The sequence below is a fragment of the Lathyrus oleraceus genome, chromosome 5, assembly GCF_024323335.1.
Source record: "Lathyrus oleraceus cultivar Zhongwan6 chromosome 5, CAAS_Psat_ZW6_1.0, whole genome shotgun sequence".
Taxonomy (NCBI): Eukaryota; Viridiplantae; Streptophyta; class Magnoliopsida; order Fabales; family Fabaceae; genus Lathyrus; species Lathyrus oleraceus.
Window position 1 is genome coordinate 590,815,301 of NC_066583.1, and position 23,814 is coordinate 590,839,114.

At 33.5% G+C, this 23,814-nt stretch overlaps 2 protein-coding genes across 3 annotated transcripts; both read right to left on the minus strand.

Moving 5' to 3' along the window:
• Positions 1-5,181: 5,181 nt before the first annotated feature.
• Positions 5,182-6,613, minus strand: LOC127086771 (cyclin-U1-1). Its single transcript, XM_051027570.1, has 2 exons — positions 5,741-6,613; positions 5,182-5,644 (listed from the first exon to the last, which is right to left on the minus strand). The coding sequence occupies exons 1-2, from the start codon at positions 6,160-6,162 to the stop codon at positions 5,365-5,367; spliced, it is 702 nt and encodes a 233-aa protein (XP_050883527.1). The 5' UTR covers positions 6,163-6,613; the 3' UTR covers positions 5,182-5,364.
• A 149-nt stretch (positions 6,614-6,762) lies between these two features.
• On the minus strand, positions 6,763-15,342 carry LOC127086770 (uncharacterized). 2 transcript variants are annotated; one of them, XM_051027569.1, is made up of 14 exons: positions 15,135-15,342; positions 14,785-14,927; positions 14,530-14,663; positions 14,112-14,150; positions 13,892-13,984; positions 13,640-13,756; positions 12,521-12,616; positions 12,279-12,392; positions 11,502-11,555; positions 11,145-11,192; positions 10,610-10,760; positions 8,055-8,220; positions 7,815-7,884; positions 6,763-7,165 (listed from the first exon to the last, which is right to left on the minus strand). In XM_051027569.1, the coding sequence occupies exons 2-14, from the start codon at positions 14,861-14,863 to the stop codon at positions 6,908-6,910; spliced, it is 1,419 nt and encodes a 472-aa protein (XP_050883526.1). In that variant the 5' UTR covers positions 14,864-14,927; positions 15,135-15,342; the 3' UTR covers positions 6,763-6,907. The 2 variants fall into 2 exon arrangements, with proteins under 2 accessions (XP_050883526.1, XP_050883525.1); XM_051027568.1 differs by having other exon boundaries at positions 15,029-15,342.
• Between the last annotated feature and the right edge of the window lie 8,472 nt (positions 15,343-23,814).

A 23,814-nucleotide genomic window follows, 5' to 3' on the forward strand; every position in this document is an offset into this window, starting at 1 on the left:
CTTGCCTAAGTCTTCTGGTCTTTGTCTTGGGGGAGATGGAGATGAGTCGGAAGACAAATCTTGATGTTGATCTTGATGTTGTTGTGATGTATAGGGACGCATATCTATACCGTCGAAATCTTGAATGGAAAAAGTAAGCATATCCAGTTGATGCTCATCCATGAGATCAAAGTTGGGTAGTGAATGTGTTGGTTGTGTGAAGGTGTTGGGTTGGATGTGTTGGATTGGAGGATAGTAGACATCATCAGGGTTGAATGCAAAAATGGGTTGTGCGAATGTAGTGTTAAATGTTTGGGGTTGAGATTGGGGGTTTGAGTTATCAAAGTTTGGTTGAGGAATTGGAGTGTATTGTATGGGTGGGCGTAGGTTTGGTTGAGGAATTGGAGTGAATTGGGATGTGTACGTGGGGGGAATGTCATGATATAGGGGCGATGTAGTTTGTTGGGTTGAAGAAGAGACACGTTGAGGGGGATCGTTCAAAAATTGTGCCGGAGCAACGCGCGTAAAAGGAATTGACAAAAATCAATTCATATATTCTCTACCCGGCTTAGACTCACCAAGTACCGAGTTTCCTTGTAATACCAAATGCCTTCTCTTTTTCCATTCTTTGACTTCTTCTTTGTTTAAATCTTGCCAACGTGTATCCCAAGCTTGGACCTTAGTCATATTATGGTGTTTACTTAGACATATTGGCTGAGACGGGATGTGTTATTCAAATCCAAATTGGAGTTTGACCAGATCTGTTTGATGCATCTCAACGGTAAAGAAACATATTATATATGTTGTTGCACTCCAGACTCGGCTGCCACTATAATCAGACACTGGGTATTGTATGTACGGCCTCCATATAAACTGTCATAAGTAATATAATTGTTATAATGTAAAAAAGAAGTTTAGATAAGTTGGAGATTGTAATGAACCATACTTACATCATTTTCTTCCATGTGTTTAATTGTAACTCGCTATCCACATAGATTATGACGAGGATTATTTTCGTAATGCATACCTTATTTGCACCATCTTGCATTTACAAAAAAAATATTAATGTTATGTATAATTTAATGTGAGAATAATAAAGTGCATTCAATGAAATTAAGTACCTTAATGCATACGGATGTGATGAAACCTCATTTTTTGACTATAAAATAGGTCTTTAATAGTATTCTTTGTCAACATTCCAACTCTTTTTTATTCATATCTAATATCCAAATGGCTCAAAGAAATTTAGTTGTGTCTATTCATTATAACAGGTCTATTTTCACAGATGTTAATGAGGGATTCTCATTTAGCAATACAAATATCCATTTATTCAAAATGCACATCAATTATGATTTCCATCATCTAAAAGATCGAATTGAAAAAAAGTTGCAAAGTTGCGTTGAAGAAATTATTTATCGTCATCCATTAATTAATGGAGACGATGATACTGTCTTTTACGTAATGACACCTATTGAGAATGACGAAGAAGTCAAGTCAATGTTTCAATGTCACATAACATTTTCTCAAATTACCCACCGTTGAGATATATGTCCGTCTACCTGAAAATCTTGAAACATATCCAACGCAATCCATACAGTCACACCAGTACGAAATTAGTCAAACCATTGACGAATAATCGACTCAAAATAATGAATCTTTCATACTGAATAAAGAGGTTGGCGACAACAGTGAGGATGATCAAGAAGAGGTCCGATTTGAAGATCTATTTGGTGCTAGCGATGATGATGGCAATGAAGACCTCATCGACACACCTACCGTAACAGTAAGAGCTCAACCAATTAGTTTGTACAATCCACTTGTTCACGTGCAAAATATAAGTTTGGATGATGCACCAATATATGTTTTTGGGAGTTTCACACCAATTCACAATGCTGACGCCATAGAGAAGGGCATGGAGTTTGAAAATAAGGAAGCGTGTGTTGTTGCGTTGCAACAATGGCATATAAACGTAGTCTAGATTATTCAGTGACTAAATCTGACAATGTACGTTACGTCATCAAATGTAAAAATTCTGCATGCAAATTCAAATGCAAAGTTTCTTTGCATAAGGGGAACTCAAGGTGGAAGATTGATAAGTTTGGTGGGCCTCATACATGCACAACCACTTCTATGTCACAAGACCATAGGAAACTCAATTCAGAAATGATTAGTAAGAGCATAATGGAGCTTGTTAATCGCGACGCTTTTCTTAAGGTGAAGGTGATCATCGCTCATGTTGCAGGAAAAATACAGGCATATAATATGTACAAAAAGGCATGGATTGCAAAGTGTAAGGCAATTGAGTCGCTGTATGGAGATTGAGAGACATCTTACAACGATCTGCCGCAGTGGATACTGGTAATGAAAACATATCTTCCAGGTACTATTATAGAATTGCAATCTTTACCTGTGATTTCAAATGATGGATCACAATTGGGTGACCAAAGGATCTTCCATCGTCTATTTTGGGCATTTCGACCATGTATACGTGGTTTCGTCTATTGTTAACCTATTGTGCAGGTTGGTGGAACATGGTTGTATGGCAAGTATAGATGGACTTTGTTGATGGCTATGGCACAGGATGGGAACAAAAACATTTTTCCAATAGCGTTCGCATTAGTTGGAGGTGAGACAAAGGATGCTTGGAGTTTCTTTCTTAAGAATTTGAGAATACACGTTACTCCACAAGCAAATTTGTGTCTTATATCAGACAGACATGAATCAATAAAATGCGCATATAACAATCCTGAAAATGGATGGCAAAATCCTCCATCTTCACACGTCTATTGCATTAGACACATTGCACAAAACTTCATGCGTGAGATTAAAGACAAGGAACTGCGCAAAATAGTTGTTAACATGGGTTATGCATTGACAGAGGCGATATTTAACTACTATCACGGGGAAATCCGAAGAACAAACAATGACGCTTTATCATGGATAGACAACATCCCTCGGAAGAAGTGGGCAAGGGCATATGACGGAGGGCAATGATGGGGTCACATGACAAAAATTTATTGGTCTTATCGGACCTTTTTAAAAATCTAATCAAACCCAAAAATTTATTTAAAAATTTGTTTCACCTTAAATCTTTCAAATGATTTATGTTATCTATTTTCTACATAAACAACTAGACATTTTAGATTTAAATATAAATAAAAAATTTAGATTAAAATATGATCTATAACCTATTATAAGTTTATTGGTCTTACCGGACCTTTTTAAAAATCTAATCAAACCCAAAAATTTATTTAAAAATTTGTTTTACCTTAAATCTTTCAAATGATTTATGTTATCTATTTTCTACATAAACAACTAGACATTTTATATATTATTTAGCATATTTTCATTTTATATACTTTCATATATTTTATTAATAGTTTAAATTTGATCTATTTAATTTAATAAATTTAAAAAAATATATAAGCATAATATTTTTATTAAATAAGTCCTATCATATCAAATCTTTAAATAAATTAGACTACATTTTTGTAGGTCGGAATTAGGACTATTCTCATACCTACTTATAATCACAGAGTAAAAGAATCCTCACATATTGATCTTAAATGATTTTTCCTACTTGCAAATAAGTACAGTATTCCTAAATATATTAATTGTTGAGTTTAATTAAGAATGAATCGAAGTATAACTAATTCCATGTTATTTACATAGCTTGAATAATGATGTCGTTGGATTGACGAATAAATCTTCGAAAATCGAGGTACGTAGGTTAATTATGTATGGATTTAATAAATGAAAAATAAAGGATACTTTATGTAAAAAAAATAAGTTATCGTAATATATTTTTCTCCCTTCATTTAAGTAGTTGTTTTTGTTCAAAACTTATATTTTATTTAGTTGTAATTTTTTAAAATTTAATATAATATTATATATTATTTTGTAAATAATGCTTTTAATTGTTTGTCATAAATAAACAAATAAATAAATGAAATTAGATCATAAAAAATAAATGATATTGAAAGAAAAAAAATTTTTAATCAAATATAGCAAAATTTATTAATATTTTTTGTATGTATATTCAACTTTAAAATAAAAATTAGAAAGAAAGAGAAAGTAACATATAAAATATTTTTTTATCAATTCTTGAGGTTTAATTAGTGATACTAGTACTTATTAAAAGTTACTTTACCCAAAATAATTGTAGCAACTTACAAAATTAAGTTAGTGTCCAATGTAATTCTAATATTTATTTTTCAATTATATCCTCTAATTAATACTCTCAGTTTATTATTCTCTAACTATGAATTTATGATAATTGGAATACTCTAACTAATAGTAAATAATAATAATTTGATAAATTATTATTCTCTCTTTTATTTATTATATTTTTTAATCGATGTAATATAACTAATTATAATAATTATTTTGGGACAAAGAAAGTTGTAACTTTTTTATGATCGTTTTTATATTACGGTAATTATCATTTATACTAAAAAATGATAAAAATTGAATATTATCCATATGATTTATAATTAATATTTTATTTTTATTTTAAAGATATTTTTTTAAGGGGTTGCATTTTTATAGAACATATTTTATGTTAACCTAGAAGATAAAGTACCAAATATTTTAAAAAAATTATAAGAATTTAAAATTTAAGATATAAATAATAATTATAACTTTGACATTGCATGCAAAAATGTAATAATGTACAAAGTGTTATTAAAGAAAAAAGATTAATTGTTATGCACTGTCAGTAGTATAAAAAATTTTACACTGTCAATGCATTACAATCATCCGTTTATATTACTTTTTAAGTGGTTAAAATAAAAGTCAAACATGTTAAATAAATCAATGGTTGTGATTAACTGACAGTTTAAAAAATATTTAATTCTAAGCAAAATAGCTCAACTATATATTATAAAAATAATTTTTAAACCTTCTTATTTAAAATCCTGGATCAACCACAGTTCATAGTTTGTGAGAAAATCAGTTTTATCAGAACACTTAATTAGTTTTAATTTATTGTTTACAATATCACAAAAATAATCAAAAAAAATTTACTTGTATAAAAATAATAATAAGTAGGTGCAAGAAACTTGCTTTTAAAATTAAAACATCGAAACATAAATAAATCCAAACCCATGAGTAAGCAAAATTCAAATTAGAAAAAAAACACACGAACAAAAATTCATGAGGACTCAGAACTCCAAGAGTAACATGTTTTAAGAAATATAAAAATGAAAAGAAAAGAGAACAATGAATATGATTATGTCTTGTCACAACTAAAGTCAAATTTGACAAAGTTCATAAGAAACTGGCCAATGAACAATCCAATAATTGCTTAGCCATGAAGAAAAAGATAAAGGACTGAACAGGGCAAGGCACCCCAAAATTGACAACAGAAAGAAAAAAAGACTTATGTTATGTCAATCCATAATCCACAATTTGAGGTGGGGAAGAGCTTTTCTTATCTTCAACTGAAATTTCATTCTCAAAAGATTTTGGTGACAATGTTCTTTCAATCTTCAAGCCTGTGCCATTTACAAGCATCTCTTTTTCTAAGTGCAGACAGTAACTCTCAAAAACTCGAGAGCTAACCACGACTTTAAAATCCAACAGAAAGAGTAACTCTAATTCGAGTTTGTTCAATTCCGCGTTGCTCACCCCTCCTACTCGAGCATATACCGCATTGTTATAATGTCTTCAACTCAGAAATGCAAACAATAATGCACAAAATCAAAACAAAGACAATAAAATAGTAAGCTAAAAATGAAGTAAAGTAGGGTTAGGGACTCACTCATCATCTAGCATCTTGGAAGCAACCATGACAGAGGTAACTAGCAATCTGTGAACGTTCAAGGATAAGACAAGAGAATCAGGGTGTTTATGAGTCAGCATGTCTATATACACATAGCCAACAACAAAACATGATGGACTACAATTAGTGTATTTGTATATTCTTTCCAAGTACTTCGGTATGCTGATTCCCGGTGCTCGTACGCCATGAAATGCATTCAAGCTCTTCCCTAATCTTACTGAGTCACAGCTCAGTTTATTTAGCTGCTGGTTCAGCTCTTCCACAAGCTTTTCATTGCGAGCCACTAGCTTCTCTAAGGTGGAAGACAGAATCCATAGCACTCTTGGCAAATTCAGTTCAGCAGGCCCTGTTGCCGGCTGATGCAGCCGGCCGTTGTTGCTGTACTCACTTGCGGTTAACATTTAGGTCATCTTGGTGATTTAAGTTTCACTCAGGGAAGTTGAAGTTGCAAATGCTCAAATTTGCTATTTGAGTGGTAAGGAGCTAATTACATCTCTGCCTGTTATCTGGTTTGGGTGTGTGGCTCTGTCCATAGCAAAGATTTTCTTATTATTTACAAACCTCTGGCCACTTATATTCTTTAAGGGGTCCCACATCTTTGTGGTTTTTCCTAGGAAAAACCAAGTCACGCCTCAGAATATACAGTTGGCAACAGCAACTTGTCTTGGTTGATTCTTCCGCAAAACATAATTGTAGGTTCATTTCCGTACCTTGTAAATACTAGGCTCCAATGAAGGGACCATAAAACAATAACTACCAGTCAAAGAAAAGGGTAAAATCAATGTTTTGCTAGCGTTGGTTGGTTAGTGAAGGACGTGCCATGTAGCCACTGTTTCAACCAGTGAAACTATAAATACTACTATAGCTAAGGTTTGTTGCGGATTAATATAAGCTTCTGGGATACTGTAGATGCAACTTGTTCATTCATAAACAATGTTATGAACCCTCAGGCTTGTAAGGGATACGCTAATATATTACAATTGTTAAGGAATGGAACAAAATGTCACTGAAAAGCACTGTAGTAATTGAATATAAGCTGTTCTGTTTGTGAAAAAGAATGACATTTTTATATGCAAGGTGAAGCAAATGGAATGAAGCTCCCCTATCGTCAAAATATTTGAAACATGTATCATACTGTTCTCTAGCCTATACATTGTGATTCATGGAATGAAGTAATTTCTCTTCCCCGTTTGACATTTCACTCATAGAGAGCTGCATGTGTGATTTGTTATTCATCTTGTTCCACTCATTTTCGACACGGAAAAAGATCCACTGGAAGCGGCGGAAAATCTCCAGAGCAGCGATTGTAAACACCGTGAGGTAATTGTGACGAAGATGGGCAGAAAGCTTGTATGTCCATGTGCAACGCAAAACCAAGTTGCTTGCAATCACCCAAATGTAAACCTGCAATCCCATATACACGAAAACTGCTTCAGAACACTGATGAAACAATCAGAAATTTTGTTTCAGTTTTCTACACTCTACTGTTCTATTCTTTCAAATTTTACCATGCGGGTTTTCAGATATTCATCAAACCAGATAGAAACTGAGAATCTCATAAATAAGACTTAACATAAGATTTAATTGGAAGAGTTACAAGTTGCTAATATAACCATTGATTACACCGTGGCATCAAGGACTTGATCAATCTTTATTGAAATTTGAAGGAAATTACAAGATTGAACACAAATTCTACATTCACAGATGGCTTGTGGTCCTCATCATGTAATAAAGAATACATGGCCTGTTTAGAGTTTTTTAAATTAGATCGTTTGTCTTTTACCTTGCTAATTTTTATTTTATACTAAATATACTTGGGCACACCCAAAAAATATCTTAAAGTCCCAATCATGTTTGTATTTTGGCCTCTCAAATACCATTTTTCAAATTCCCTCCCTATTTACCATGCTAAACATTGCACAAGACACGCTCATGTACAAAGTTAAAGTGGGAAGTCTGGCAAAATGTGTACCTTCACGAATCACAATAAAAGACAAATTATAAGGGAAAAGGATCTAGTGAACTATAGGTATTCTCATACAATTATACTTACCCATCTCCGTCCATGCAACATATATGAGAACATATGTGGTTTGCTGAACTTGAATATTCGAGTGAAGCCACTGTCAAATAAGAGAGGAATATTATCACACCAAGTCACATGACAGTCATCAGATAAAATAAATTAAATGCCATCCAGAGAGTAAATACTGAATGAAATCATTTTGGAAAGAAGCTTAGCTTTGTTTGAAATAACATTAAAGATATATGGTAGGACAAATATTCCTCATACCTTAGGTCCCAATCTCGAGTCACGTCCCAATAGAAAGAGTATGATGAGTTCACAACACTTGACAGAAGCCAAAGAGGCCTATAGATGTTTGTCCACTGCTCGGGCAAAACATGATATTTAAGAGCAGAAAGAAAAATAACTGGCACTGCTGTTGAATATTTTAATGCTGAAATCATAACCAAAAGATCTTGTTAGAAATATAATAATAAAAACTGTCCATGTGTCTTTCCATGACAGCTTAAGATTTTTGGGATAATTGGTTCATCCATAACATCATATTTTTTAAAGTTCAATATAGATAGACAGGACTTATGCATTTGGCATGCTTCAAGTTCAAAAAGCTTTTATAGGGTAGGGGCATATTATAAATATATTATAATCCAAATCATGCGTCTAACAGCTCATGTTTTTGCAATGGCTCACAGCAAAAAAGAACATCATTTTTAAGAACATGATAAACTCATTATTAATAATTAAAGAAACTTGCAGGGAAAAGAAGATATAAACAAGCAATTAAAATACAAACACAATATTATCATAAACACAGGTCTAGAAAAATTGTACGTGGATGTCCTATTCTTAATGAAATTTATATATAAAAATATAATCATATGCTTACAATTGTTAAAATGTTCCTCTTATAAACAGCTCAAGAAAGAAGCAAAGTACCGAGAGTAAACATGCTATTACAGGAAACAGAACACTTTTCATGATAAGATCTTAGCAGAACTGTTCTGTTTTATAGCAAGTTACAGGAAACAAATAAGATCAATATTGAGAATACATATACAATATTTGGTTCAAAATAAGCAAGCATAAAAGCCTTTTTTCCCAAATGTGTAGCCCAGTGGTATGAGTTGGGGGACTCTGAAGGAGTATTAAGAAGGAGTCTAGGGTTCGATCCCTGCTGCTACCAAATTCCTCCTCCCCTTTAAAGAATGCTAGAAAAATATAGTTGGAAAGTCCACCTTAATTGCAGTTTGCCCCTAACCGCCTTAATTGCGGCATTTGGGTTTACCTTCATTGCAGCCGCCATAACTTTCATTGTGTTTGGTATGAAGGACAGATCTCGTAGAGATATGACCTTTGTAGTGTTTCGAGTATAAGGCTTGGGAAATCCTCACCTTACAACTCAAACTCTATTTAGCAGACTCCGGCACAGATACTGGGACATGACACAAACACGGACACTCCGACACTGATAATGTAAAAATATAGGACACCGGGACATGACACAAACACGGACACTCCGACACCGATAATGTAAAAATATAGGACACCGACACTGCTACATATATGATAGTATTTGGGTTTCATTTTTCCATATATTATTTGAAGAGTTAAAAATATATTAATCAAAATTAATGTCTTTAATTCTTCATTAATAATATTACTATGGTATATGTTTAACCATTTTTTATTTGTAAGAGATTTGTTCAAAAAATGTATAAGGGTGTGTTGAAATAAAGAAAAAAAACACTTTTTTTATAAAACAGTTGTATGAATTGTTAGACACGTGTTGTATGAGTGTCATATGAGTGTCGAACACCGATATAAGAAGTGTCGAATAAAAAAAAATAACTATTTTTCTGGCGGACACTTGTCTGAATTTTCCAGCACTTGTTTGACTTTTCCGACACGTGTCATACGAGTGTCATACAAGTGTCGGACACTGTGACACGCCTACTCTTAGAGGTGTTTGTGCTTCATAGCTCAAACTAGTTTGAATTAGACTTATTACAAACTCTAAGATAATATTAGAGTCTATCGAGGATATGTTGATGGGTTTCCGAGATCGTCCACTCTCCAGACCCATTGGGCCTACGCAAGGGGGATTTGTAAAGTTTTCCGTAATTGCAACGTCTGGCTTCATTGCAGCCTCCAACACCTTCATTGTGCAGGGTGTGAGGTGTGGGTTTAACCCCACATTTCTTAGAGATATGACTTTGTTAGGGCTTATAAGGCTTGGGCAGTCCTCGCCTTACAAGTGGGTTTTGTGGGAAAGAATTAAACCCAGCCAAAATATTAAGATTTATTATGCATGTGGTTTAAAATTAAGACAAGATACATCAATTTTCAGATATTCTTTTTTGCTTATATTTCATTCCAGAGTATGCAACAACCACATTCCATTTATTACACAAGAATGAATCAATGACAACACCAAAAATTATTTAAATTATAATGATTTTCAAACTGCGACAGAAGCTCTCAAGAAAGCCGACATAGTGACATTGCATTACATTACTATATAATTTAGGTAATACAAAGTGAAGCCCAAAACACATGGCGGCAAAATAGAGGAAAATGTGCCCTAAATTGTGTAGTATTTGACTACAAGCATGACTTCACAATAAAAGCCCAACAGGAAAATATGTCTATATTAAATTAGTGATGTATAACATCAATTTAGTGAGAAACGACTGGCCGTTGCAATAATGTATAACATCAATTTCATAAACTAGCAAAATTTAAATGATGACTGATACAATTAAAATTCTATAAAGGAAACAAAACAGGGGCTTTATTTAATGATAGCAACCAAGAGCTCTTACCATTCAGAAGAGCAGTTTTCTCTCCAGTATCTTTGTACTGCCGGAGACATTGGTTTAAGCGAAAAAGGTAAGGCAAAACAAGAACTAAAGGAATTGCAACAGAATGACTGCCACAAATAGAATCAGCTTCCAACCAAGCAATTGTTGCAACCTACAAAGAAATTTAAATGCATCCACTTGTGAGAAAACTGAAACAACGACTTTAAGTTAAATCTATGCAATGTATATAATCACTAAGAAATAGGTTACTCCGTATATAAGATTTGGGAACGGTAAGCACAATCAAAATCGTAGTTGAATTACAAATTTTAATATTATAGAATCAACTGAGCTGATTTAGCTCTAGAAAACTATTTGCATAGGAAACTCAATGCTATACATAATCCCATTGCTATACAAAAGAAAATTATTATATATTCGAGGTTGACCAAATTCATGGGATCATCAGAATAGGAAACTCAAAAGTTACACTAAAACATGCTAATATAAACTCCCTAACTGATAATAGAAGGTCATGAATTTATAAGAATCGAACCTGTCGGTGGACCATTCTACATACTGAACGCTCCAAATCAGAAAAGACCTGCATAAAATTGCAATAATAATCAAAATAAATATTGAAGTGGGTTAATAGAAACTTGGGAGCTAAAACTTGGATTAGATCAACAAATTATGCCAATTCTAAACTCTCAGGTTGTATCATGTCTGTGTGCCAGAATTGGACCTCTATATCAGTAATAAAGGTAACTAAATACAGGAAAAAGTATACCTTTAGACCTATAAATAAACTAATACTTAGGCTAAAAACCTAGTAAATAAAATTATTAATGAAGAATAACATGGGAGAGAATAGATTTTTCAAGTGAAAGATAATATTGGAAAGAAAGCATACCTTTACCATGGAAGTTAAGATATCAGCCAAGAAAAAATCAGCGAATGATATTGCCTGTTTTCATGAAAATAGAACAGTGTCAGATCATATGCAAGCCTAGTTCCAAGAACATGCCAAAAGCATAAGTTGGTGAGGGATAGAGAAAAGAAAGGGGAAGGCTGAGGCTCAAATGTCAAGTTTTAAGAATCTAAATAAACAAAGAACAACAATAATTCTCTTCTATGTTTTAAAACACTGCAATAGTTCTGGGCATCTTCAAAGAAAGCTTCAACCACTTCCTTTAATTGTTTTACTTGTGCATGTACTAGTAAAGGTTGTTTACACATGTCATTAATTGGTGGGACCTATCTTGGAAATGGCTGTGATAAAAGGTCATTCTTCTATGAATAGCTTACTATTTATGATAAATAGTGAATAGTCTTGGCAGTTTTATCCTCCCTTCGTTACATTGAGAAGTACAACAACATGTACATTAGCATCTGCATTACAATTATCTCATCTAATGTTAAAAGACACCGGTTGCTACTTTCTTAATGGATGCCAAATAATAGAGGGAGATGCATGGGTATTTCTGTTATTTATATGAAACTGAACACGGAGAAGACGCATGTGAATATGATATGCACATGAATGAAGCATTATATTTTCATGCTTATATATCTCTTTCCTTGCCCGTGCATAACATATATATAATTCAATAACTACTGACCACTATTTCTAGAGTAGCACAGCAAGAACTTGACTCGACATAATACATCCAAATAAAAGCAAACTTGCCTGTAGTGGGAAAACTATTCGCCAGAGTGTCCTTAAGAAGAAATATCTAGATGAAAAATAGAAGATGTCGAAGGGGAATATCAAAACCATTACAATAGCAGCATACAAGAGCACCTGAAAAAGAGTACATGGAAAATTTAACATATATAAAGCAATTAGCAAATGACAATACTACAATACTAGATTGATAAGAGTGATAACCAAGCAAACAAAAATAATAAGTGTGGATGCATCTATTACACTGGTTGTGATGCAGCATATGCGACTTCTCCACGAGAATAAAGATAAATATATGCTGTCATACTGGTTGGAACAATAACTGTCATCCACATGGCACACTGCAACAATCAATGGAAAAAGTTTAGGGGGGAAAGATATCAGTCAAACATTTGAGACTAATTATCAGAAAGTGGGGTACAAAGTGTAAAAAGAGAAGAAAAAAAAATAGAGAAATGGCTGAGAACTGAGAAGAAAGCCAGGAATATTAGCCATTTAAGCGATATAATAACAGTGAAGGGTGGCACAGCAGTTGGATTTCTTACCATATGCCTATTGATTGGGATATCATAGATTTGAGTAATAGAATCAGCCTCTGGAAAATGTAAGGTAAGGCTGCATAAAATGTCATAAGCTAATTTTTAAAATATTTGTTCTCTTTTTCTATTTCAGGTTTCTGTTCTTATATTAACTGTATACTAATTTTGAGGGTTGAATTACATCCGGGTCATCTTATAAAAACTTCAAATTTATAGTATCCCATGCCTTTTGTCAATGATACCATATCTAAATGTGTCGCATTAATGCCTTCTAGGTATCAGGCTGTCATTCAGCAATATCATAACCGTAATTGAAACCAAAACACCAAAAACTAACAAAAAGATTAGTGTAATAAAAGCAAGATTACTTATACCCTATGTAGTACACAGATTGATCCGTCCATTTCAACATATATTTGAGAGGAATCAGTGCTCCTTAGTTTATGTTTTTATATTAAAAAAGGGTATGATGCTTATGTTCTACACCTTGACCTTCTAAGGAAATCTTATTCTCTCCTAAAGCACAAGAATGTTCATTTCTTGCAAACAGGAATGAATCCATGTTTGTTTTGTTCTTTATTGGTCTTTATTGGTCTTTACTAGTTTTAACTAAGATTCCATTTGATGCTTACTTTATGTACTAAGCATAAAAATGGATTGACAAAATAAAAGTAAAAGTTTATTATTGAGAAAACCAAATATTGGAACAAAAATGGATGCTAACTTCCAATTTCCAGGTGATGTCACTCCCATTTTAATTTCCCTTACGGTTCTATAGAAACCAATGTGTCAAACATGACACGAGTTAAATTGGCGAGTTGATACCTTCCATATTTCTGTGTGTGTCAGATGATTTTGATCAAGATCAAATATTTTTGAATAATTAACTCCACCCTGAGCAAAAAACCATAAGTTGATTCCCCAAAGCCAAACCATCAAAGTCTGAAACATAAAGATGAGATGAAAATGAAACACAATGATACTATAAAGAATGTAAAGAAAACTTAAAAGTATAAATTTAATACTCTTGAATCCATATGCAAACCTAGAAACTGAAATAGTGGGGAGAAAACTAACCGCGAGAAGAAGAGGATTAAAATACAAAAATGCTTCATATATGAATAAATCCCGCTTGTCTGCACTCATTCTCATTACAGAATCCCATCCAATCTGTAATTTTCCAACATGGCATATAAGATCGAAGCCACGTGGTGAAATCCTTAAGAAGATGTTATCTTAACCTCAAACCACATGGAGGGAATGAGAAGAAGTATTGTAGAGGGAAAACATAACTTACCTTGCAACAAATGCAGACCCAAATAAGGAACAATAGTACCTGGACATCAACCTCAATTACATTTGTGAAAAAATAGAAGGAAAGAGCAGTTTGAAGCACACAGTAGGCTTAAAGTCATATTGCAGATCATAATTAAAATAACATATTCAAGTAAGAAGCAAAAAATAACCAAATGATTGCCTGTTGTTCTCACTTCTCAAATAAGTTATTTCAACCAAGCCTAAAATTTTCTCTCCAAAAGAATCAAATATAAAGCAGCTCCACAAGAATAAAAGAAACATTCACTTCCATCATTCAGACAACTTTTGCATTCATTCAAACGAATGCATAAAACACATTATAGAAGAAAATTTACAAGAAAGTTCAAAAAACATTCAAACACCTAAAACAAAACAAGCAAAAATAAATAAATAAAAACCTTGAATCTCCACAACAAAATAGGCGAGGGCATCATTGCAGTAGCACCCATCGGTGTTGTACCACCCCTCGAATCATTTGCCTCACCAGAATGCAACAAACTTTCATCAGCCCCATCCTCCCCCTCATATTCATCTAGAAACAGCACAAACCATAAATTACATCAATAGAACACCAAAAACCAATAGAACTAAAACCTAAAATAGAAATACAATCCATTAAGGGAGTAATTAAAAAACAAGGTTAAAAAAAATACCAAAATCAAAGACAACAGCTCTACTCCCAGACTTGCGTAAGTGAGGACTGTTAGCAGGAACAACCGGACCTCCAAACATAGATGAAAACCACAAACAACTATATCTCTTTCACTTTTTACCCTCTTCCAATTATGCTAACAATCTTCAACATGCAAAATTCCAACGAATTAACATATTAATTAACAAACATATATACTTAACTAAATCACTGTTCAACGATATTAACCCTAAATAGAAGATTACATGAGTTCTTGCGAAGCCGATTGAGAATGCATAAACGCGAAATTGATGTTAAATTGAGAAATGAAAATGTGGATCGAAAAAGTGAGAGAAAGATAGAGAGATAAACCGAATCGAATTGAATCGGGGAGAAGATTGATGAATGAGGTGTGCGATTAGCGTAGCGGTGAGTGTGGATCTCTGAGATTGGCGGAAAAGGGTTAAGATTGAGTAGAACGCACACATGAAAGTATGAAACGCGTTGTATTTTCAACTCTCGGAAGAGAGGACAAGCCTTTGCAACGCAAATGGAGTGCAATGTTTTTGAACTAGTGTACATATGTGTGACATGTAAGAATACTATAGGTTAAAATTTATTTTATGAAATTCATATAATAGACATATCAATTTATTAATTTTAAGGGATGAATTACTAGAAGAGCCGTCCTTACGGATATGAAAAAAAATATGAGATATAGTATTAAATTTAATTGAGTTATATTTAAATATATATTAAGAATAATAATATTTTTTAATTTGGACTTAATTAATTATATTACATATGTAAAATACTTCGATCACATTTTAAACATTATGATAGAAAGGTTAAAATATATAATAATCCGATTTTATTTTCTTGAAGAAATTTTCTGGTTTATAAACTATTAAAATTGCTTTAAAAAGAAAAAGAATCATATTTTTTATTAAATCATTGCTTTAAAGAAATCAAAATTGCTTTAAAAGAAAAAAAAAATAGAATCATCGGGTATTCTTAGGTTACAGTTCCATGTTCCTTGCAAAACTTTTTAAGATAAAAAAATAAATTAATTGAGACTTTCAATAACAATAGATATGAATGATTAGTCTAACAAATTACTTATAATTAATTATTAATTATGATATTTACAAATAATTTTAGTAAAATATTAATAAACTTTAGGTAAGAACAACTATTATACGAATTAATTAAGCTCATAATTATGGTAGATTTTAAAAAACTACTATCATAAGTAAATTATTTATGGGAATTATATATATATATATATATATATATATATATATATATATATATATATATATATATATATATATATATATATATATATATATATATATATATATATATATATATATATATATATATATATATATATATATATATATATATATCATAAAGGCACTTCTTTCTTCTCATATTATATAAGTTTAAATGCACTTATGATCTTTTAATTTGGGTCTTTTAAATAATTGATCCTCTATTGCAAAATCAATGGTTCTGATATAAAAATAATTTTTAATTAACTAAAAATTATGACTATAATATTTTAATATTTAATAATATTTTTAATTAATTTAATATTTTTAATTAATTTTTAGAGAGTTAATAATTTAATTTGTTATTTAATAAATTTATTAATTAAAATTTTGGAAATTTGACACATCACTAGGTCTCTCTCATGTTTCATTTTGCAATTAATATATTTACTACACTTTATAAACACTAGTTCCACATTTTAATAAATCGATGTGGGGCTTTATTCAATACGCTTTAGAACCTGATGGAATTGTATAGAAGAATTGGGTGTAAATAGATACATATGAAATAATATCTTCTTATATTGCAAGGCAAACTTGAATGTTTGCATTCATCCATTAATGAAAGAAATCTTAAATATAGTCTGCACATATATAGTGTTGGTGTTGCATATTCCTCATATTTGTGATGTATTCTAAGTGTGACAATTTTGAAGGTGCTTAACACATTTTTGATATGTTAGAGAAAAATATGTATTTTTGGAACTCAATTATTGGAGAATGCGGTTTTATTAGATAGCTCCCAACTCAGTCACAATACTAAATATCTTTCGTACAAGATGTTGTCAAATGATATTTTAGTAACCTTGATTCTTGAGCACTTGCAAAAGATTATTTTAGTAAGAAGTTGGAGCACATACAAATGATATGTTTAAACCATTCAATCAAGAAAAAAATCAGTTGTATATTAACTCATAAGTATATTTCTTGTAAGAAACATGGAACATGTTGTAGAAAAAATTGCTACCTGAAGTGACTATCTTGCCTTGTGCTTACAGATTGAATATATCAGTGCCATGAGATGAGAAAAGCACAATAATCATAATCTCAATGAAGATGACTCCTACTATAAGTGATTAATGTCTAATTTTACTTTGCATCAAAGAATGACCAATGTCCTTCCTATTTTGACTCTTTTAATATTTCACATTCAGATTATATTTCAAATTCGTACATACTCATTTTCAAAATATCTCTCTCGTATTCTATTCCATTTTAGGTTCAAGCTAAGTTCAGAAGAAAAAAATTGTACATGCACAGGACATCAATAATATTGATCTACTTCATCCCAAATTAGTTGTCCATGACTAAAATTGATGTAGAAATATTGCGCTAACTCAGTTATAATACTAAGTATCCTTCGTATAAGATCTTGTCAATTCGGAATGGTAGTCCTTGCAGGAAAACATCTACATGAGTTAGGACCTGCCAATAATACAACTTATTTTTTACTTTCACACGCATATTCCTTTTTGTTGGAAATCCCCAAAACTTATGAAGAATTTCAATCAATCTTGATGAACAAGATTGTTATTACCCACACAATAACAACGAAAAGAGAAGAACAATGGAGAAAGAAAGTAAGAAAGTAAAGAACGATGAAGGAGAAAAGTAATAAAATTCTGCAGAGTTTCTCTCTGCCCACAAACTGTGGAAAACTTTTGATTCACTTTACAACTGCAAAATACTGTTAATTACAAGTGTTATGAATACTCTATTCACCTCTGTTACAAAAATAAGGGTTACTCCCTCTATTTATAGATTTAGGTTAACTTGGACCTCAAGCCAATGCCCAAAACTATAAAAGCCCAAAATAGTTAACACTACTAAAATAGGCATATGTGGTTTGACACTTCCTTACTCTGTCGAGCAACCTGCTTCGACACAAGGGATTACAATTCAACACACCACCTAATTCATTGTGTCTAAGCTATCTACATTCATCATAGCTCTTAGTCTTCTGAACACTTCGACATGCATTCCCTTTGTCATGATGTATGCAATCTGATTCTCAGTTCTGAAGTGTTCCACATTCATCTTCCCATCTGCTACCTGCTCTCGAAGATAATGGAACCTCATCTCAATGTGCTTGCTTCGACCATGTGCTATCGGATTCTTCGCCATATTGATAGCTGACATGCTGTCAATCTTCATGGTAATTGCTCAATGACTCTTCGCTGTTATCTCTTCGACCAGATTCACCATCCATGTTGCTTGACATGCACAAAGAGAAGCAGCTATGTATTCTGCTTCGCACGATGATAATGCCACTACTGGCTATTTTCTCGAACTCCAAGCAACTGGTGCACCACCTAGCATAAACACATAGCCAGCTGTGGATTTTCGATCCTAAGCATCACTACACCAACTTGAGTCGATGTATCCCACTAATTTGCATTATTTTCCTTCATCAACTGTAGGAAACAAAATGCCATAGTCGAGAGTTCCTTTTAGATACCTTAGTATCCTCTTCGCCGCTGCTAGATGTGATACCTTTGGCTTCTGCATAAATCTACTCACCATACCTACATTGTATGCTAAGTCAAGCCTAGTGTGACAAAGGTATCAAAGTGACCCAATAAGTCTTTTGTATTGGGTTGGGTCGACATCATCTTCATCTGAATCCTTCGACAGTTGTAATATGGGCTCAGCTGGAGTCGAAGTTGGGTTGCGATCTTGCATCTCAAATCTCTTGAGTATTTCGCATGTATACCTTTTTTGATGCATCATCAAACCTCTACCACTCTTGTAGAATTCAATGCCAAGGAAATATGAAATGTCACCCAGATCTGACATTTCGAATTCCTTGTTAAGATCCCATTTGAAGTCTTCGATCTCCTTCTTGTAACTACCTGTTATCAACAAGTCATCGACATAGAGGCATAGTATAAATAATCCACTCTTGTTTCTTCTTACATATACTCCATGTTCACTTGTGCACTTCAAATTCCTTCTCCCTTAGAAAGCCATTTATCTTCTTGTTCCAAGCTCTTGGAGCTTGTTTAAATCCGTACAGGGCTTTATGTAGCCTGTACACTTTTCTTTCTTCGCCATGTTTCACAAATCCAGCTGGTTGTGCAACATAAACTTCTTATTCTAAAGGGGCCATTAAGTAATGCACATTTCACATCCATTTGACACATTTTCCAATTGTTCATGTTTGCTAAACCAACAACCAACCTGATTGTTTCAATCCTAGCAACAGGTGCAAAAACTTCATCGAAGTCGATTCCTTCTTTCTAAAGAAATCCTTTCACCACAAGTCTCGCCTTTTGTCGAGTCACTTCTCCTTTGGAATTCAAATTTACCTTGTATACCCACTTCACATAGACTGCCTTCTTGTTTTATGGCAATTCGACAAGTGGCCAAGTGTTGTTGACTTCGATTGACTTCAACTCTTCGTTCATTGGTTTCATCCATTTCGAATCTTTAAATGCCTCAGCTGCATTGACAGGTTCGACATCTGCGTAGAAAGCATAATCTACCAGCTCATCTTCTTCATTGACCACATCATCTGATGTAATCACACATTCTTGCAATCTTGCAGGCATGTGCCTTGTTCTCTGAGGTCTGCTTGTGCTTGTTTCACCTCTGACTTCTTTCTGTTGAACTTCTCTTTTGACTTCACTAGCTGGTTCATCACAAAAGATTCTCACTGAATCTTTCTTGACATTCTCAGTCCAATCCCATTCTCCAAGCTCATCTATGATTATGTCTCTGCTGATCACCACCTGCTTATTCATTGGATCGAACAACTTGTATCCTCCAATAAAATGATATCCTATTAGGATCATCTGACTCAACTTGTCATCAAGTTTTCTTCTTAACTGATTTGGCACATGTCTATATGCCATAGATCCAAACACCCTCAGATGGCTCAAGCTAGGCTTGACACCAGACCAACATTCTTCTGGCGTGATTCCTTCTAACTTCTTCGTTGGACATCTGTTCAGGATATATGTCGCAGTCGACACAGGTTCTCCCCATAATTCTTTGGGTATATGCTTGCCTTTCAACATACTTCTAACCATATTCATAATGGTTCTATTCTTCCTCTCTGCAGCTTCATTCTGTTGTGGAGTGTAGGGTGGCACCACCTCATGCACAATCCATTCTTTCACACATAATGCATCGAAATCTTTTGACACATATTCTCCACCACCATTAGTTCTCAAAATCTTGATCTTTCGACCGCTCTGTCTTTTGACCATAGATTTAAACTTGGCAAATACCTCGATCATTTTAATTTTCTTCTTGATCAGGTTAGACCATAATTTTTGACTGAAATCATTTATGAATGTAACAAAGTATTTGTTACCTCCAATCGAATCCACCTGGAGAGGACCACATACATCAGAGTATATGACTTCAAGAATTGCCTTCGACCTGCTTCATGCATCCTTACTGAAGTTTTTCTTATGCTGCTTCACCTGCACGCATTCTTCATACACTTTGTTTGGAATGTCGATTTCTGGTAATCCTGAAACCATATTTCTTCTCTTCAAATCTATGATGTCTTTGAAATTGAGATGGCCAAGTCTATAATGTTATATTCATTCATCTCTGATGGCTGCTGTTGCAAGGCACTCATGCTCCATCACATTAAGCTCAATCTTGAAGGTTCTATTCTGAGACATTGAAGCCTTCAAGATCAACCTTTCATTTGAGTCGAGAACTCTCATCATCTTGTCTTTGATCGACACCTTGTAGTTCTTTTCGACTAACGGCCCTATGCTGAGCAAATTACTCTTCATGCCTGGTATGTACAACACATTTGAACTTGCTGACCTCTTGCCATCTTTCCTCATAATCAGAATGTCACCAACACCTTCAGCTGATAGAGTGTTGTCATTCACAAATTTCACTATGTTCTTCATTGAGGGCTTTATGTTGACAAACCAATATTTTCTTCCAGACATGTGTGATGAGCATCCTAAGTCCAAGTACCATTGGTCCTTGAATCTCTCCTCTTCTCTTGTTGTGACCATCAACAACGTCTCTTCTTCTTCATGTTTCGCCAGCTTTGCATAAGTTTCTTGATTCTTCTGCTTTTCTGGACAATTACTAGAATAATGACCATACCTTTGACAATTGTAACACTAAATGTGACTCTTGTTTGGCTTTGGACCACCACCTTTTCCTCTACTTGCAACACCACCTCTTTGGTTGCCTTGGTTCTAGGGTTTTCTCTGATTTGACCAGTTTCCTTCTTGCTGATTTTGACCAGTCGAATTATTGTAACCTCCTCTGCATTTGTTGCCATTCCAACATCCTTTGTCTTTTCTTTCTTTTGTTGACTGAGCCTGCAAAGCCATCTTACTCTTCGATATTCCTGCAGCTCTTTCAGTCATTCTTTGTTCATGAGATTCAAGCGTCCCTTGAAGCTCTTCTTTTGTCAATTTTGACAAATCTTTCGACTCTTCTATGGCTACTACCACGTGGTCGAATTTTGGAGCCAACGACCTAAAGATCTTTCCAACAACAGATCTTGATGTCAACACTTCTCCATATACCTTGATTTGATTCACCAGTTTCATAACCTTGGTGAAGAAATCAATTATGCTTTCACTGTCTTCCATCTGAAGCAATTCATACGTTCTTTTGTAAGTTTGTAGCCTCATCTCTTTCACTTTTTCCGCGCCTCCAAACGATTTCTCCAGAATTTCCCATGCTTCTTTTGCTGACTCTGCATCACTAACCTTTTCAAAGTTATCTGCATCAACACATTGATGGATTATAAAGAGAGCTTTATAATCTTTTTTCTTCAATTATTTATGTGCAACCTTTTCTTGATCCGCCGCGGCTTCTGCAAGCGTTGTTACTCCTTCCTTCACAAGATCCCAAAGATCTTGATAACATAGCACAACCTTTATCTGCTTGCACCAATTCTCATAATTGTTGTTCTTGAGAATCAGAAGATTTACTAGAAAATGCTCATTTAGATGATTCGTTGCCATGGTGATTTTCTTCCCACGAATCCATTAAACTGGAGCTCTGATACCAGATGTTGGAAATCCCCAAAACCTATGGAGAATTTCAATCAATCTTGATGAACAAGATTGTTATTACCCACATAATAACAACGAAAAGAGAAGAACAGTGGAGAAAGAAAGTAAGAAAGTAAAGAACGATGAAGGAGAAGAGTAATAAAATTCTGCAGAGTTTCTCTCTGCCCATAAACTGTGGAAAACTTCTGATTCACTTTGTGTAAGACCCCAATTTTGACCCTAAGATCCCTCATGATATCTCATCATATGCATTAGCATTGGGATCATAATTTGGCCTTTTTCTCACCCCCCATTCATTTGGTTTGCATTGGGAGAGGTCACTAAGCACTTTAGATTATATCATACTTTGTTTTTCATTATTTACTAACCAAAATACCAAAAATATGTCAATATATAGTTTGTTGCTTTTGTAGGTAGTGTGTATGCTCACTTATGCTCCATCAAGATCATATCTAGGGTTTGAGACCCTCAATGCAAGGAGCTCAATCAAGAATTGGTTTAAATTGTCTTTATACATCATATATGGATCCCCATGATCTCCACATACTATTTTGATCAAGAAATCATCAAGAGTTTGAAGTTGATTTGCCTTGGAAATCCTAATTCATCTAGGTATCTTGTGTGACTTCTTCAACAAGTTTCTTCAACAATTGATCAAATATTTCAAGGGAAACTTCACATTACATCATCTTATGCATATATGATCCTCCATGAGTCCCAAAGGTCAAGAGAATGTCAAGCTAGCAAGTTGGTTCATGGTGGTTGACCAGAGAAAGTCAACTGGTCAAAACTGGGGTCCCCAGACCTTATCTCCTACAATTGTTGTCATATGAAAATTATTACAAGAGAAAAGTTACTCTAAATGACATTACAAACAACTTTAATGTTGAGTTCTAGATCTATTTTTGCTTTGAAAGTCATTTTTTATGGTGAAAGATTATAGGTCATTTTGTCTAAACCCTAGTTTCGAGGCCAACTTCCCAAGGCCATAACTTGCTCAATTTTCACGAGATAAAATCCATTAAAAATCCATGATCAATTTCAAGATGTCTAATTCAACTTTTATGTTTGGAGTAAGTGCAAATTCAACTTTCAAATGCATGTGCTAAGAGGAAACATTATAGGTCATTTTGGGCCAATACCATTGAACAAACGATTTTCCTTAACTTCTAAAATGCATAACTCCTTCATGTCAAATCCAAATAAGGTCAAATATATAACCAAATTTAATAGGTTTTAAAGAGATACAACTTTTATGAAGGAACTTTTCTCATTTAAATTCCATAGAAAAATTTATTCAAGATGGAAGAAGTGAACATTTGACTTAGGACTTAGAAAATTTTCAAATATTTTTGATTTCCCAAACTTCCACCTAAAAATTCATCATGATCCAAGATTCACATGAAAAAGTGTTCAACATGAAAGTTGTTCCCCTTGATCTAACCTTTCCAAAATATCCAAGATTACATCATTTGGATCAAAATTAAGGGACTTGCGCATGGGTGTAAGTTAAGGCATCATTTGGATAATTTCAAGTTCCACTTTTCATTAACATTTGCATGAGCTTCTAACATGATTTTAGCATGAAGTACATTGGATAATGGATCAGAATACATCATTTCATGGGCCTAATGCACGCCCATGCATCCATGCAAGGGAGAATTTGAAAAGTTGCCAAAAATTTGGAAGTGTGAAAATATCATTCAC